The sequence below is a fragment of the Prionailurus viverrinus genome, chromosome B1 (genome assembly GCF_022837055.1).
Source record: "Prionailurus viverrinus isolate Anna chromosome B1, UM_Priviv_1.0, whole genome shotgun sequence".
In the NCBI taxonomy this organism is placed as follows: Eukaryota; Metazoa; Chordata; class Mammalia; order Carnivora; family Felidae; genus Prionailurus; species Prionailurus viverrinus.
In genome coordinates, this window is record NC_062564.1 from 76566526 (window position 1) to 76581404 (window position 14879).

At 41.0% G+C, this 14879-nt stretch overlaps 1 protein-coding gene, 1 long non-coding RNA gene and 2 other non-coding genes across 4 annotated transcripts; 1 reads left to right on the forward strand and 3 right to left on the reverse strand.

Moving 5' to 3' along the window:
* Nucleotides 1-7754: 7754 nt before the first annotated feature.
* On the reverse strand, nt 7755-12310 carry RPS3A (ribosomal protein S3A). The gene is made up of 6 exons (XM_047856887.1): nt 12155-12310; nt 11235-11338; nt 10682-10869; nt 8782-8990; nt 8096-8205; nt 7755-7927 (listed from the first exon to the last, which is right to left on the reverse strand). The coding sequence occupies exons 1-6, from the start codon at nt 12214-12216 to the stop codon at nt 7806-7808; spliced, it is 795 nt and encodes a 264-aa protein (XP_047712843.1). The 5' UTR covers nt 12217-12310; the 3' UTR covers nt 7755-7805.
* Nucleotides 8412-8485, reverse strand: LOC125165077 (small nucleolar RNA SNORD73). Its single transcript, XR_007151963.1, has one exon. It is a non-coding gene; the product is annotated as a small nucleolar RNA SNORD73 (small nucleolar RNA).
* LOC125165076 (small nucleolar RNA SNORD73) lies at nt 9926-9998 on the reverse strand. Its single transcript, XR_007151962.1, has one exon. It is a non-coding gene; the product is annotated as a small nucleolar RNA SNORD73 (small nucleolar RNA).
* Nucleotides 12311-12496: 186 nt separating the features above from the next.
* Nucleotides 12497-14879, forward strand: LOC125164283 (uncharacterized). Its single transcript, XR_007151707.1, has 3 exons — nt 12497-12720; nt 13565-13663; nt 14797-14879. It is a non-coding gene; the product is annotated as an uncharacterized LOC125164283 (long non-coding RNA).

Here is a 14879-nt window from a genome sequence, read left to right on the forward strand (position 1 = left end):
TTGACTTCATGAATGGTCTTAGCATATGGAAGCTTACTACCCTTGCTTTCACACTTTCATTGCTTATCACAGCATTATATCCAACAGAGGATTAATCATTGATTAAATTGGTGTGAGTGGATATTTAATACTATTAAGGAATTTTTATTGAAATTTAGAAGTATGTTAATAGGATTGTGATTGTTTTCTTTTTCTTTTTTTTAAGTTTATTTTGAGAGAGAAAGTACGAGAGTGTGCAAGAGAGAGCCTGAATTGGGAAGGGGCAAAGAGAGAGAGGGAGAGAGAATCCCAAGCAGGCTCAACACTGACAGCGCAGAGCCCAATGCTGGGCTCAAGCCCATGAACCATGAGATCATGACCTGAGCTGAAATCAAGAGTTGAACACTTAAATGACTGAGTCACCCAGGTGCCCCAGGAAATAAAGCATTCAAATTAACTCATGGCATTTGGGCAAAACTTGCAATGAAGAAAAAAAATTAATTTATAAAATATTTTCTGAATTTGTGTGTATGCACCTGTGTGCCTCTCTGGCTCAGTCCGGGTGTACTAGTGTATATTCTGCTAAACCTGAGGTTGATGTGTACATACTTGTGCTGTAATAAATGCTTGTAAAGTTTGAAAGATTATTCTGTCCAGGTCACTGCTACTTTTAGAGTAGACTCCCCTGCCATTTGCCACCAGTGGGTGGGCCAGGATTTAACACAAGTTTCTCTACCCTTTGATGTCCAATATTTTCACTACAATAGATGTCCTGTTGGTGAATCAGAACCTTTAGTATCTATAGGCCTTGACTGGTTTTTATCATACTCCCAACAGGGGTGTTTGATAAACTCCAATAAAATTCAGGGGCCTGCTCACCAAGTATTTTTGGGGGACTGTGTGGGTGGATCTAGAATGTTTAATCCCTGTAGTAATCAAGGCAGGTCTCTTTGACCTGCCACAAAAGGGGGCCCAACTCCTTGTTGGATGCTTTGAGTATTGGAGACCATATGTGCTTCAGTAAATGGGCCTTCCCTTTCAAGTAAAAATTGCAGCAGCTTTAAGCTCTTCATTTTGCATGAACTGAGTTGGGTAGTTGGGGTCACAGAATATGGCAATCCTCAGGAAAGGGTCATCTCCTCTGGGCTGCCTCCTAGGTGATAATCAGGACAAAAGTTCTGGGTGAAAGAGGGTATGATTAGAGAAAAGATGAAGTTATAAGTATCTCTGCTGGCACCTGAAGAGAAAACATTTTAGATCCTAGAAGGGAGGGAAAGACAGCAATTAACGTACTCTTTGTTTCATTCTCAGTCTTGGCACTGTTGATGTTCTAGGCTGGATAATTAGTGTTGTGAGGTGCTGCTTTGTGCATTGTGGGCTATTTGGCAGTATCACTTGCCTCTACCCACTAGATTCCATTAGCACCTTCCCTCCCAGGTGTGACAAAAATGTCTGTGGACATTGCCAAATGTCCCCCGGAGATGAAATTGACCCCAGTTGAGAACTACTAACCTTGATCCAAAACTGCTACCTAAATCATGTGGCAGTTGCATCCAGCATGTCTGATCTTCTACTGGGTTTGTCATCTGTGTCCATGTGCTATGAAAAGAAGAAAACTCATAAAATGAGATGTGATTGGTTCTGAACTAGTTTTGCTATGCTTGATGACAGCAGCAGCAGCTCCACACGTGAATGTGTTGTACAGACTCACCCATCAACACAACCTTAATTCAATCTGGCTGACCACATGCCTTTGATGTCCGAATGGCTTTGGGTAATACCAAAAATGGCAACTGGAGCTACAACTGTTTGGTGACACTGTCCATGTGACTTGTTCAAACCAATGTGATGTGTTAAACCAAATCAGGTTTAACAACAAATTCTGAGGTGAAGTGACCTGTGCCCCTTTGATTGTATTTCTGGATGGGGGAACAAAAATAAGTCATGAGTTGGCTCTCTCCTGGGGACAGGTGTTGCTTTTTTGCTCATCTACTGCCCATGTAATTATTGACAATGACACCTAAGTTTAAACTCTCTTGCATGGTTCATAAGGCATAATGGCCTGGCCTTTGAATACATTATGGCTGCCTCAAATAAGAGCAACTGCTACCCCCTTGGACTTATTCACAATTGGCTGAGTATGGAACCCTGGAAAGAATGACTGAGGTAAATACCACAGGTTGGCCTCATGCATTGCTTTGAATCTTGTTGACAGTATGTGGTGTGAGATTCTAACCTGGTGACTAGTCAGAGTGGTTGATGGAGGAGCATATTCATGTGAAAATTGAAGTTTGGCTAAGAACATGTCAATTCTTACTCACTGAGGAGTGCATTGTGAGAGGCAGTCTGCCACAGAGTCCATGTGTCGCTGCATGTTGTTGGGTATGCCAAGAATACAACTCTCTGCCTGCTCCTTACCTGACCCATTTCTCAGGTTGGTGTTTGCACCTTGCAACCTTGAGGGATGATGTAATGTCTCCCCCTGGAAAAAGAGCGGACTTGCTTCCACTTAGTTATCCAAGTGCTGAATTTGTAGTGTTCCTCTTCTGTAATGCAACCCACTGTATGATGGATCCTTTGCATTACCTCTGTGGGATTTGAGGAGCATGGGAAACTGTCGCAAATGAACATGAAGCTTCAGCTATTGATATGCTGTGAGTAATAAAGTCCTTTTATTTCTGACTCAGGAGTCTCATATCTTTTGCCGGTATCCATGAAACTGTGGCAGACTAACTTTTTAAAAAGCTTATAAGTTGGGTAAAATGTCAAACACTGCACAGATCCTGACACTTTCTCCTCCCCAATTATTTCGAAGCAGATCTCAAATATCAAATATAAATATCTCAGTATATATTTCTAAAATGATTCTTTAAAAAGAAAACAAGGGCACCTGGTGGGCTCAGTCAGTTAAGCATCTTAACTGAAGCATCTTCATTTAGGCCCAGGTCATGGTCTCACAGCTTATGGCTGATTTGAAATGAGATTTTATGTAATGCATCTTCGAAGGTGTCTTGAAGGTGTTACGAAACACGTATAAACCCGGCAGTGATATGGTGATATGAAACACATATAAACGTGGCAGTCTGCATTGTGCTGCACCTTAGTGTGAAGTGATGAGTGTGCTGTGTGTGGTCTGTCACTACTCAACTCTGCCTCTGTAGTGCAAAAGGCAGCGACTGACAATACGTAAAGCTGAATGAGTGTACTGTGTTCCAGTAAAACTTTGTGTATACTGAAATTTTAATTTCATATAATTTTCACATGTGATGAAGCATTTTTTTTTATCCATATGAAAATGGAAAAGCCATTCTCACCTTGTAGGCCATCAAAAAACAGACATTGGCCAGATTTAGCCCATGGGCAGTAATTAGCTGACAAAATCACCCAGAAATACATCCCAAGGAGTTTATCACATGAATAGTTAGGGACCATAACGGCTGCCAGGAAATCACAGGCAAGGAAGTCCCCGATAAAGGGCACCAAATCAAGGGAATAGAACAAATGCTAAAAACTTTAATTTATGAAAACTACCCCCAAATAGAATTGAAGTTATATATTCACAGAGTATACTGCATACCTGAGACTATTCAATCAGAACAACTACTACCAAGACACATTTTATAAACTTAATAGATTTAAAAAACTAAAATATTCTTTGGGCTTCTAGCCAAAACCAGAAAGTGACTTACAAGGGAAAGAAACTAGATTATCATCTGATTTTCCTTAGCAATCTTTATGCCAGAGGAAAATGTAGTAGTATATTTAAGATGCTCAAAGAGTCAAGGATGTTATATTATCCACTTTGACTGTTAGGTTGTTTTTTGTTTGTTTTTTTATATTTTTAATGTTTTTATTTTTTAAAGAGAGAGAGACACAGAATCCAAAGGGTATTATATCCCATAAAAGTGACTTTCAGGTATAAAGCACCCTGACAAATTGTACTAAACATGCAAGAACTCAGAAAGTACTGCCATGAGAACTTAGGAAGTGACCAGAGAACAAGTATCAAACAAAGTAACTATACAGCTATCAACCTAAGGACTGGAAGTGGGTATCAATGACATAGTTGTAGCAGTGGGACTACATAAGGCCTAAGAGGGAGAATAGAAGTAATGGCCATGTGCTCAGACAATGTTAACAGCACAACCATAAAAATTCAGTGGGCCGTATGTCAAATTTTTTTTAAAACTTCTCAGTGATTATACTGGTAGTGGTGAGACTACTGTGCATGCAATGTGGGATAAATAATGATGGCATATTCTATTGAACCATTGTGACACTGAGAATTTCCATGCCTTTTCTAGCTTTTAGAGGGCATTCGCTTCCCTTGGCCCATGGTCCTCTTTATCAAAGCTAGTAATATTGGGCAGAATCTTCACATGGCATTATCCCAATCTCTTCTTTCTCATTTTTCCACATTTAAGAACCTGTGTGGGGCACCTGGGTGGCTCATTTGGCTAAGCATCCTGACTTCAGCTCAGTCATGATCTCCTGGCTGTGAGTCGTTTAACCAACTGAGCCACCCCAGTGCCCCTTCAGTAACCTGTTTTTGAAGACTGCTGTATCCCTGGTTTTAACAGTTTTTGTTTTCCTATGAAAGACCAAAGTAAAATTGTTCCAATTAGAATCAAGTAGAGAAAAGCAAAGTGTGAATACTTAAAATCTATGTATTAAATGTATAAGGTACTTATGGGGCACCTGGGTGGCTCAATCGGTTGAGCATCTGACTTGATTTCAGCTCAGATAGTGATCCCAGGGTAGTGGGATCAAGCCCCAAGTCTCCATACTGAGCATGGAGCCTGCTTAGGATTCTCTCTCCCCCTCCCCCTGTCCTCCCCCACAATCTAAAATAGTAATAAAAAATATAAGATACTTGGAAACAGAATTATCCTTTACAGTTTTTTACTGGATGGATGTTATCCACCTTCAAGTTGGCCTAGAAGATAACTTGATTAAACCCACCATCAAACAGTCCAAACCATTTAAAATTCAATCACAAGGGTACCTGGGTGGCTCAGCTAGTTAAGCGTCCAACTTTGGCTCAAGTCATGATCTCACAGTTCATGAGTTCAAGCCCCACGTTGGGCTCTATGCTGTTCACACAGAGCCAGCTTTGGATCCTCTGTCCCCCTCTCAAAAATCAACATTCTTAGAAAATTCAACCATACATTCTTTTTGGAACCATTTTCAAATGAACCCTTCTAAGAACTATGCCAAGCCCTATTCAGAGATGTAGCAGATTGGAGCTTAACTGTTGACTGTATCATTAAATGATGTCCAACAAGACAAAAAATACCATTTATCTCAATTCCTGGACCCTACCCTCAATATCCACTCTTTTGACCTAACTGTCCACCTTGGAAAGGAAGCCCCTGTCATTTGAGATCCAAATGTTTAATGTAATGTTTTTTACTGAAAACATTTGCTTCTTCACTATGGGATATTAATAGGGAATATCATTCATTCCTTTATTCAACAAGTATTGAACTAGGCACTGGAGGTTTAGCAGTGAACAAGACACCCCCTCCCCCCAAACAAGCAGTCTTCCTGGAATATTCTAGTAGACATAAGTAAAAGGGAAACAGTATACCTAATTCATCCAGGAAGTGAGGACAGTCTAGCTAGAAGAGTTAGAGACATTGTAGTAAGAGGTCAGAGGCAAGATCACATGGGCCTTGAGTCATCTAAATTCCACAAGAGGGGGACCTCAGGAGACTAGGTAGTTAACAATCCAAGTAGTAATGGTGGCTTGCTTAAAAGTGATTGTAATGGACATGGTAAGAAACGGGGAGATTCTCTATTTTGAATAAACTGAATGATCAAGGATGACCAGAGGATTTTGGCCTTCAATATAGGAGTGTTTTGGTTACACTGTGATCTGGAATACCATCTTTTATTTTTTTTTAATGTTTATTTTTGAGAGAGAGGGAGTGGGGGAAAGGCAGAGAGCAAGGGAGACACAGAATCTGAAGCAGGCTCCAGGCTCTCAGCTGTCAGCACAGAGCCTGATGCTGGGCTTGAACTCACAAACCTCAAGATCATGACCTGAGTTGAAGTCAAGCCTAACTGAGCTGCCCAGGTGCCCCTGAAATAACCATTTTAGAAATATACAATGTGAAAGGCCTATTTTACATCCGAAGATATCAAGTAAGCAGTTGATAGACAAAACCTGCAATTCAAAGAAAGGTGTAGGCTAGAAATAAACTGGAAGTCAGTTTGAGATACTGAATACTAGGGAGAGTATGGCTAAATGTCCAAGACAAGCCTTAGACCTCCTCTAAAGTCTGAGATGAACTAGTAAGAGTAGCCACTGACATAGGAAATCTGAGGTAAGATTCTGGAAGAAAGTCAACTGTCAAATGTCACTAAAAGCAAATAAAATGTGGGTCATGAATGGACCATTTGGACTTAAAGTCACTGGTAGTCTTGACAGCAACAGCTTTTGGGGGTGTCCAATTGCATTATTCACAAGCAAAATTAGAGGGGGACACCTGGGTGGCTGTTGGTTAAGCACCCGGACTCTTGATTCCAGCACAGGTCATGATCTCTTGGTTCCTGGGATTGAGCCCTGTGTCATGCCCTGCACTGAAAGCCTTGTGATTCTCTCCTTCTCCCCCACTCATACACGCACACTCTCATTTTTTAAAAAATAAAAAAAGTAGTGTTACGAAGAATGTGGTTAAACATCAAACTGCTTATCACCCCCCAAAATATATATATGGTTAAGTTCTTTGAGCTTTGCTATAAGGGGTTTGAGTAGGGTGTTATCTGGAAGGGCAAACTTCAGTATGTATGCTGATGGAAGGGACTGGTTAAACAAACATTGAGAAACATGAAAACAGCTACAGCTATGAGCTTGATTAGACAAGAAGGCAAAACCTGTTCATATATACATAGATGGTAGGGTGGAAGTAACGGGAATTTGTGTTCTCTTCTCACCCAGTTTAAACGTTCTTCAGTTTAAGGTCTTGAGCTGATCAAGAATGAAAAAAGTTGGGAGGTGAAAAGGACTAGAACAGAATGGGTAAATGACTAAATACTGGATAGTGGACAGCATCAAATGCCCACTTATTCACAGGTGATCAATAACCAATTTCTCTAGTCAAATTCAACTTCATAGTAAAGGTGAACAGTGTGCCATTTTACTATTGGGAAATGAGCACTTGCATAAAAAAAAAAACTAAACAAAATTAACAGGCTCTTCTCATTGCTCAGTGTAGCAGAGTGGTTCTCCAAGTGTGGTCCCCAGCCATCACCTGAAAACTTGTTTAAAATACAAGTTTTCAGGGACACCTGGGTGGCTCAATTGGTAGAGTGCCCAAGTGGACTTTAGCTCGGGTCATGATCCCAGGGTCATGATCAGGCTCTGGGCTGAGCATGGTGCCTGCTTGGGATTCTCTCTCTGCCCCTCTCCCCTGCTTGCATGTATGCTCTAAAATAAAAAAACATTTAGAAAAAGCAAGTTTTCAGGTCTCATCCTACAACTACTGAATAAGAAATTCTGGGGGCAGGCCCTACCATATTTTATCAAGCCTTTTAGATGGTTCAAGAACCATTTAAAAACACAGGCCATACAGAAAAAAGATTTCATTAACCATCCATAGCACTACCATCCAGATCACTACAGCTTGAAATAGATGACTACCCTTTCACAGCTATTTAGTAACTAAGAGCAATAGATAAAATCCATGAACGCTTCAGAAGAGTTCACATCACTATCAGTTCAAAACATCTGATTCACCAAGTGTATATTACTCAAAAATAATGATCAGAAATTAAACATCACAAATAAGATTTTTTATTTGTCACCATTAAATGTCTGAATTTTAAACAGATTCTTGGACTGGTGGCTCATATCCATCAGCTCGCTCAACTTTAGCACCGGTCTCATCCCCAGTAGCTTTTCCAGAACTGCTACCTTCACCATGAAGCTCCATGAGCTTTCCCACTAAAAGAAAGAAAGAAAGTGTTATAGTATACCACTGTCTTAAAACAATAGTCCTCAAAACTATATAACCACAATGGGGGGGAGGGGGAAGCCATCATCTGGCCTCAAAAAACAAGACACCAATGTACTCTGTTCACACAATTTCTTTCTTTACGTATTTTCACTTACATTCAAACTTGGGCTTCTTCAGCATTTTTACTTTTCTAACGAAGACATCATGAAGTGGATAAATAGACTGACAAGCCTTCTCTATGTCTTTTCCGATGCTGTCTGGAATCCTGCAAAACAGTAATGACAGAAAAGAATAAACCTATACATTATTATACCCACCTCATTTAATCCACTTAAATCCTCTTGTAAGAGTCTATTATTGCCCCTTTACAGGTGGACGTTAAATGATCCAAATTATACAGCTATTTAAATGCAAAGTTAGTATTTGAGCCTTCTGCTTTTTTTGTTCCACCCTCTTAGCCAACTGCATGGGAACATCAGAAAAATGTTTTAACAGTTTTATCAGTGAACATCATCTGGGACCGAAACATTTTGTCATCATCTATTCCCATACATCATTGACTGCAAAGTTTTGTCTATTCAGTTTATTTTCTAATTAAGGCAACGGCGTTTCTTTTGCTTCAAGTCTCACCATCTGCCATGAGACTGCTTGATCCATAAGGATGAAGAAACCAAATCACATTTACTTAGCACTTACATTTCATTTCAAGGGATTTAGCTAGACAGTTTCATAGACAGGATTAAAACACAGGTTTGACTCTACCTAGTCTCATATGCTTTCCTTCATCTGAGGGATAACCAGAGATTCAGGGTTATGTTGTATAATGAAAAGAAACACTTACAATTTATTGACAACTTCTTTCAAGTCATTTGTCTGCACCTCTCGGGTCATTATTTCCATCATCTTTTTCCGAATTTGGCGGACCTGTTGGTGCTGAGCATAAGAGGTCTTCCGAATCTGATTGTTGCGTTTTTTAGTAAAACCGACACAAAAGAGACGAAGCAAATACCCATCGGTAGTTTTGACATCAACGTGAGCTTCAATCATGGTCTAGAGAAAAAGAGATATTGTACCAAGTTCAATTTAAAGCCCTCAATTTCTAATGTAAAAAAACTAGAAGATCAAGTACTTATTTTATAATACGAAGTATAACATAAACTACATGCCTAATTTACAGAATTAACTTCCCTGAAGTAAACTTACCAACAGTTACTCCAAATGTTACTATCCTTCGTATCTAATTAAATACCAAGTCCTCTCAACTCTCCTTCTCATCCCCATGTAACACTTCTATCCCCCTCAACAGCACCCAGCACTCCCATACCTTTTATGTATGCATGCCAGCCTTTTAACAGCCTACCCTTCCCACCCAGTGGAACAACTCTGCAAGATGAGAAAATAGGTTCGAAGACACTCTACAATATGGACATCTACACTTACTCCTCCTTTTTAAAAAAATGTGTTTGAATAGGTTAAATATTGCTATTAACACTAAATATCTGTATTTTCTAAATTTTTTTTTCAACGTTTATTTATTTTTGGGACAGAGAGAGACAGAGCATGAACGGGGGAGGGGCAGAGAGAGAGGGAGACACAGAATCGGAAACAGGCTCCAGGCTCTGAGCCATCAGCCCAGAGCCTGACGCGGGGCTCGAACTCGCAGACCACGAGATCGTGACCTGGCTGAAGTCGGATGCTTAACCGACTGCGCCACCCAGGCGCCCCTAAATATTTGTATTTTTAAATGTCCTTCCTGTCCCAAACTAGAGCCATGCTGAGGATTAGATATTCAATTTCACAACTAAAATGTAATTAAAAATCCGTTAACTATTCATATCACTCCACAAAGTTAAAAAACGAAAACTACCTTAGGTAGCAACAAAAACCGAATTACCTCCTTGCAATTTGTAAATTAGTTTAATAATACACTTCTGGCAAAAATACCTTAAAATATCTCCAGAAATTCAACCATAAAATCCTCGGGGAATGTCAGAAATAAATCTAACAGTATAATCAGTATGTATCATTTGGGACCAAAACATTTTGTCATCATTCATTCCCATAAACAAAATATCCCAAAACTGAATGGTTAGCCAGATACATCTGAACCAACGTAGTTATTTCCTGTAATAACAATACTGACCAGATGGTTTGTGTCAAGCTCTTTGCTCAAGCATGTTTACATGGCTTTTATTTCACCTTAACTCCAAGAAGTGATACTCTTACCTGCATTTTAGATAAAGAAATCAAGGTTTGGCAAAGCTTTAAGTTGCTTGCCAAAGAGAACACGGCTGGGAAATGGAGCAAAGACTCCAACCTCACACCAGAGGCTCTGCCACTCTTATGCTACATTACAAGAGAAACAAATGCACCAATGAACCTTTTCACTACAAAATTCACTAGATTTCGAGTTTCAAAGATATGCCAAAGACAGACAAAATTGAAAACCTGCACCTAGACATACCCCAACCAACAATCCAAGCCGCAGAAAAACTAACTCTGATAACCCAGTACTAAACCTTGAGAATAAATCTTGAACTCCATTTAAACAAGAAGATGATGGCTTGCTCACAGCTTTGCTCAAATTCAGGAGTGCCACTTCCAGAGTCAGAACTCAGTAAAGACAAGAAAACATCAAGAATTTAAAATGAAACTTACTTCAATTTCATGGTCATTATAACATCACATCCTTGGCCACGCATACCACAGCACCAAGCACTCTGAGGAATTTTTGTTCTCACCTGCCATTTTTTGACCATGGAGCACATTTTGTCCCGGGTAAGATCCATGCCATGGAAATTAGTCAGGCAGTTTTTGCCCTGAACATCTTCAGTAATTAGCTTGAATTTCCTAAATGCAACTTCATCATTCTGCAAATCAGCCAGGCTTACTTCAAACACACGACCCTTAAGGCCATCAGATGCGATTTCTATAAAACAAAAATTGTCATATCATTAACGTTAGGAACCACATAATGTCAAGCAAACGAAGAAATGTTCATGCATAAAATTGAACTGAGAAATCAGAAAATTTATGGTACGTTACAAAAACCCTAACTTTTGTTAACCAAATGCATTTGAACACCAATGACCTGACTATGCTCATTAGAAGCTCAAACTACCCAGGCACGTTTTCTTAATGATTCTAAAAGCACCACCTTTCTTCTACCAAACACAAGCACCAACAGTGGCCAAAGCTGCAACCAAGAACTGACATTTCCTTAAGTTCTCCCACCACAGGACCACGAGCAGACCTTAAGTAAAGAAAAATACAAAACAAGCATAAAATACTCACTGGTTCCTTGAGTTCTCGTGACTAGTGTTTTTCCAATATTTCTTATATTAAACATTGCTGGTGCTTTTACATCATACCAATCTTTCTTTGAAAATGGATCAACCCTGTAATTTAAAAAACATTTACATTAAGTCTTACCGTAAATCACGTTAATTCTTACTAAGTTTTTATTTTTAAACCGATTCCTCATTCTAAGGATTGTAAAAGGCTAATAACTAGCACGTAAGCAACTGGAGTATGTAAGACTCTAGTTCTCAGTGAGGTGAGGGGCGCACATACAAACCTATCTCTTCCCCACGATGTCTGCTTCATTGTACACACACCGGACACCTTGAAAAAGCTATGCCATAAACATACACACTCCCCACCATCGGTTTTTCCACTACATAAGCAGCACTGCTTCAGAATAACATGCAGGTCTCTTGAAACACTGCCTCTGAATAACATGCACGTCTCCTGAACTTCACTGGTGCATGAAAACTCCTACTGGTAACTCAGAATCTTCAGGGACTCACGAGAGCTCTTAGGAACTCCAAGGTCCCACCTGCCCCAAAGAGAGGAAGGGGCGCGCGGTCCTGGGCAAACGAGAATGACTTCCTCAACTCATATAAGTAGCATCGCTTTCCCGTGGAATTTACAAAGCCAGGGAGCACGCAATACCGAACACGCCAGTCCCGAGAAGCGACGCCAATTTGGCTCACAGGAGTGCGCACAAGACCACCAAGGCTAAAGGAAAGGAACCTGCCCGCGGCGACACAGAAAACCCAGATCCACCAGGCCACCGTTCGAAGGTTCCCAACCAGGCACGGCGCGCAATCCAACTGGCATCCTCGCCATCCCGCACACGCCGCCATCCAGAACCCGCCCGCCGACACCAGAAGAACGCCAAAAAGCTGGGGGCCAAAACAGAAGCCACTTACACTTTCTTCTTGGCTCCCTTTTTGCCGCCTTTCGTAAGGCGCTTGTTCTTGCCTACCGCCATGGCGCTGCTCAGGGAGCCAAAAGGGCGGAAGTGTAACTCGCGCGAGAACTTAGGCGTACGGGGCTAGGCGTGCCATCTACGTGACCTTCGATACTGCGTTTTTCCGGCCCCTAGAGTATCGCGACAACAGAAAGAGGAACTCCTCAGATTGCAGCTGCGACAGCGTCCTCTAGTGTGTGGAGACTGCACAGCACGAGCGGCGTGCACTGCCCTCTCGGTTCTGCGCTGGGGAGGCGCGGGCGCTGGCGGCCTGAGGTGCGCCGTGGGGGTTGCCGGTGGTTTCCGTGGCTCTGGAGCCCGGAAGTAAGTGGAAGGAAACAGCCTCTCCATATTGTTAAAAGCGAACTTACCAGTTCACCTGGTTTTTTTGGAGGGTATGGGACTTGGAATCAGACAGCAGATCCAGTTTCAAATGCTAGTTTCAATATTTAGCCTGGTGACTTGTCTACCTTCAGTTTCCTCGTATTTAAAAGGACATAGTAATGTAGTCTGCCTCACAAGATTGTAAGTAGGATTAAATAAGTATAACTTTGGAGCTATGCTAGGAAAAGATAGGATTCAGTAAGCAGAACGGAAGAGGAAGAGGCTAAGGCTTGACGGTCCCCGGGTGGGGAAAAAGACATTTTAAAACATTTCTTCCAGCAATGTACGACCTGGAGCAAACTCCCTCAGGAGTAAAGTTCCTCTTGAGAATGTAGCAGACACCACCCACTCCCCTTCAGGTACCCCTCAGGAATTTGACAAAAGACCTGACTAAAACTGCGTAGTAGACTTTAAAACCAAGGTGTGGCCATAGACCACCCCGGCTTAATGGAAAAGAACCAATCAAAAAGGAATGACTAGGTATTCCGATTTATCAGGCCAATAAGGGTAGCGAACCTGAGAAGAGACGCGGGGTAAGGAAAGGGGGCCGGGATCAAAACCCTATAGAACAAAGGCCCTTGCCTGTAGTCACGGGCATTCGCTTTGAAATGCCCGTCTTAAACTTTTGCCTGCTGCTCATTTTATTTTGTGTCCACCTCTTCGAGGCGATGAGACCATGAATCCCAGGTATTGAGGTTAAAAATCCTGCAACGTCGGTGCTAGTAATGTTACGCATGTTGATATGGGGTGCTGGTTGGTGGGGAATGTCATTGGCGAACATCAAGTTACACACGTATACTTTTCTATAGGTTTATTATACATAGATAGGAGGTTACTATGATTGTTTCCCTGAGGAAGTATGGTTCCTCGTGTCCCCAGATATTTTTAAGTTTTCAAGAAAAGCTGGAAATTGACAAGATTTTCCATTTTTGCAACTGACGCAAAAAACAAAACACAACACCTTTTTTTTTTTTTTTAATTGTAGGGGTTTAGCAAAATACATCCTGGTTAGATGTGGCCCGAAAGCTTCAAGTGTGCAGCCCCCTGGAAGCCTGGCCCATACAAGCTTGGTACTCAGCCAGAGGTATGTTGACATCTCTTAACGTCCCCTCTGACAAAAACTGCTGTGACCTTGGGGTACCTGGATGGCTCAGTCTGTTGAGCATCAGACTCTTGATACCTGCTCAGGTCATGATCTCACAGTCATGGGATAGAACCCCTCATCCACGCTTGGGATTCTCTCTCTCCCTCTTTCTCTGCCCCTCCGCTGTTTGCATTCTCTCTCAAAATAAATAAATAAATAAACATTTTTTAAAAACTCTCTCCCTCTGCCCCTTCTCTACTTTCTCTCTAAAAAATAGAAGTAAAAAGAATTTATAAAGTTCCCTAGACTAAACAGCTTTCTCCTCCATTCATTCCTTTTCCCTCAGCAGCAAGCAAATACTTGTGCCTCTTCAAAACAGCTCAGCTTCACTTCTTTCAGTAAGAGATTGAATTCCCAAACAAACAGGCTTTCCTTCAGCCCTGCTCCCAGAAGACGTAGCACTACCTAACTTCTCAGAATTCTGGATTAAATGTGCTCCTTTTTCACTGTAAGCAGGGCGCACACAGTGCAGTTACTTGTGCACGGTTACTTCTGTTACTTGTGCCCCCTTCTCCTAGCACATCCTAGGCCCTCAGAATATTTGTTGGATACTCAAATAAGGGGTTGATGACATCAGTGGTGTTCCCAGTCTTTTGGACTCTGTGGATCAATCCAGATTCCCAAAATAATTTTGGAACCAGAACTGCAATTTTAAATTTTCACCAAGCTGTTAAAGACAAAAGACAACTGCCATTTACTATCAGCATCACTTCATTTTAAATTATTTTGACCTGCAAAATAAAAATAAGATAGCCTCTAAAAAGTCAATTCTTTTAAATCAGTCAACTTTATGAAAACATGCTTAGAACTTACTTTTCTTGTCTCACTGCAGACTAGTGAAAACTAGTGACCAGTGAAAATCAATGAGTCCTTTTAAATATACTACTAAGTCTAATAAACTCTCTTTATTAATTCTATACTTTCTAGTAAATTTGACTAAGTTTACTTCATAGTTGGCAGTTCACTAGTTTAAAACCTTCCCAGTGGAAAAAGTTATAGACCTGCAGGCTACCTACTCCAGAATAAAAACCAAACTTGTCTTCTTCCTGGTCTGATTCCTCTTTCTGCCCAAGGGTAAAAAGCCACAGGGGAGGTGTTAATGAAGTCAGTTGCATCTAGTTTCTTCTAGTAACACCAGCACCTAAGGGATTTGTCA

What these genes read in the sequence shown, in the direction of transcription:
- RPS3A (XM_047856887.1), bottom strand. Translation starts at nt 12,216, where the DNA reads ATGGCGGTAGGCAAGAACAAGCGCCTTACGAAAGGCGGCAAAAAGGGA. An exon ending in CACGAGAACTCAAGGAACCA is followed by an intron (nt 10,870 to 11,234) that starts GTGAGTATTTTA and finishes TTTGTTTTATAG; the next exon opens with AAATCGCATCTGATGGCCTT. An exon ending in CCATGGTCAAAAAATGGCAG is followed by an intron (nt 8,991 to 10,681) that starts GTGAGAACAAAA and finishes CTTTTTCTCTAG; the next exon opens with ACCATGATTGAAGCTCACGT.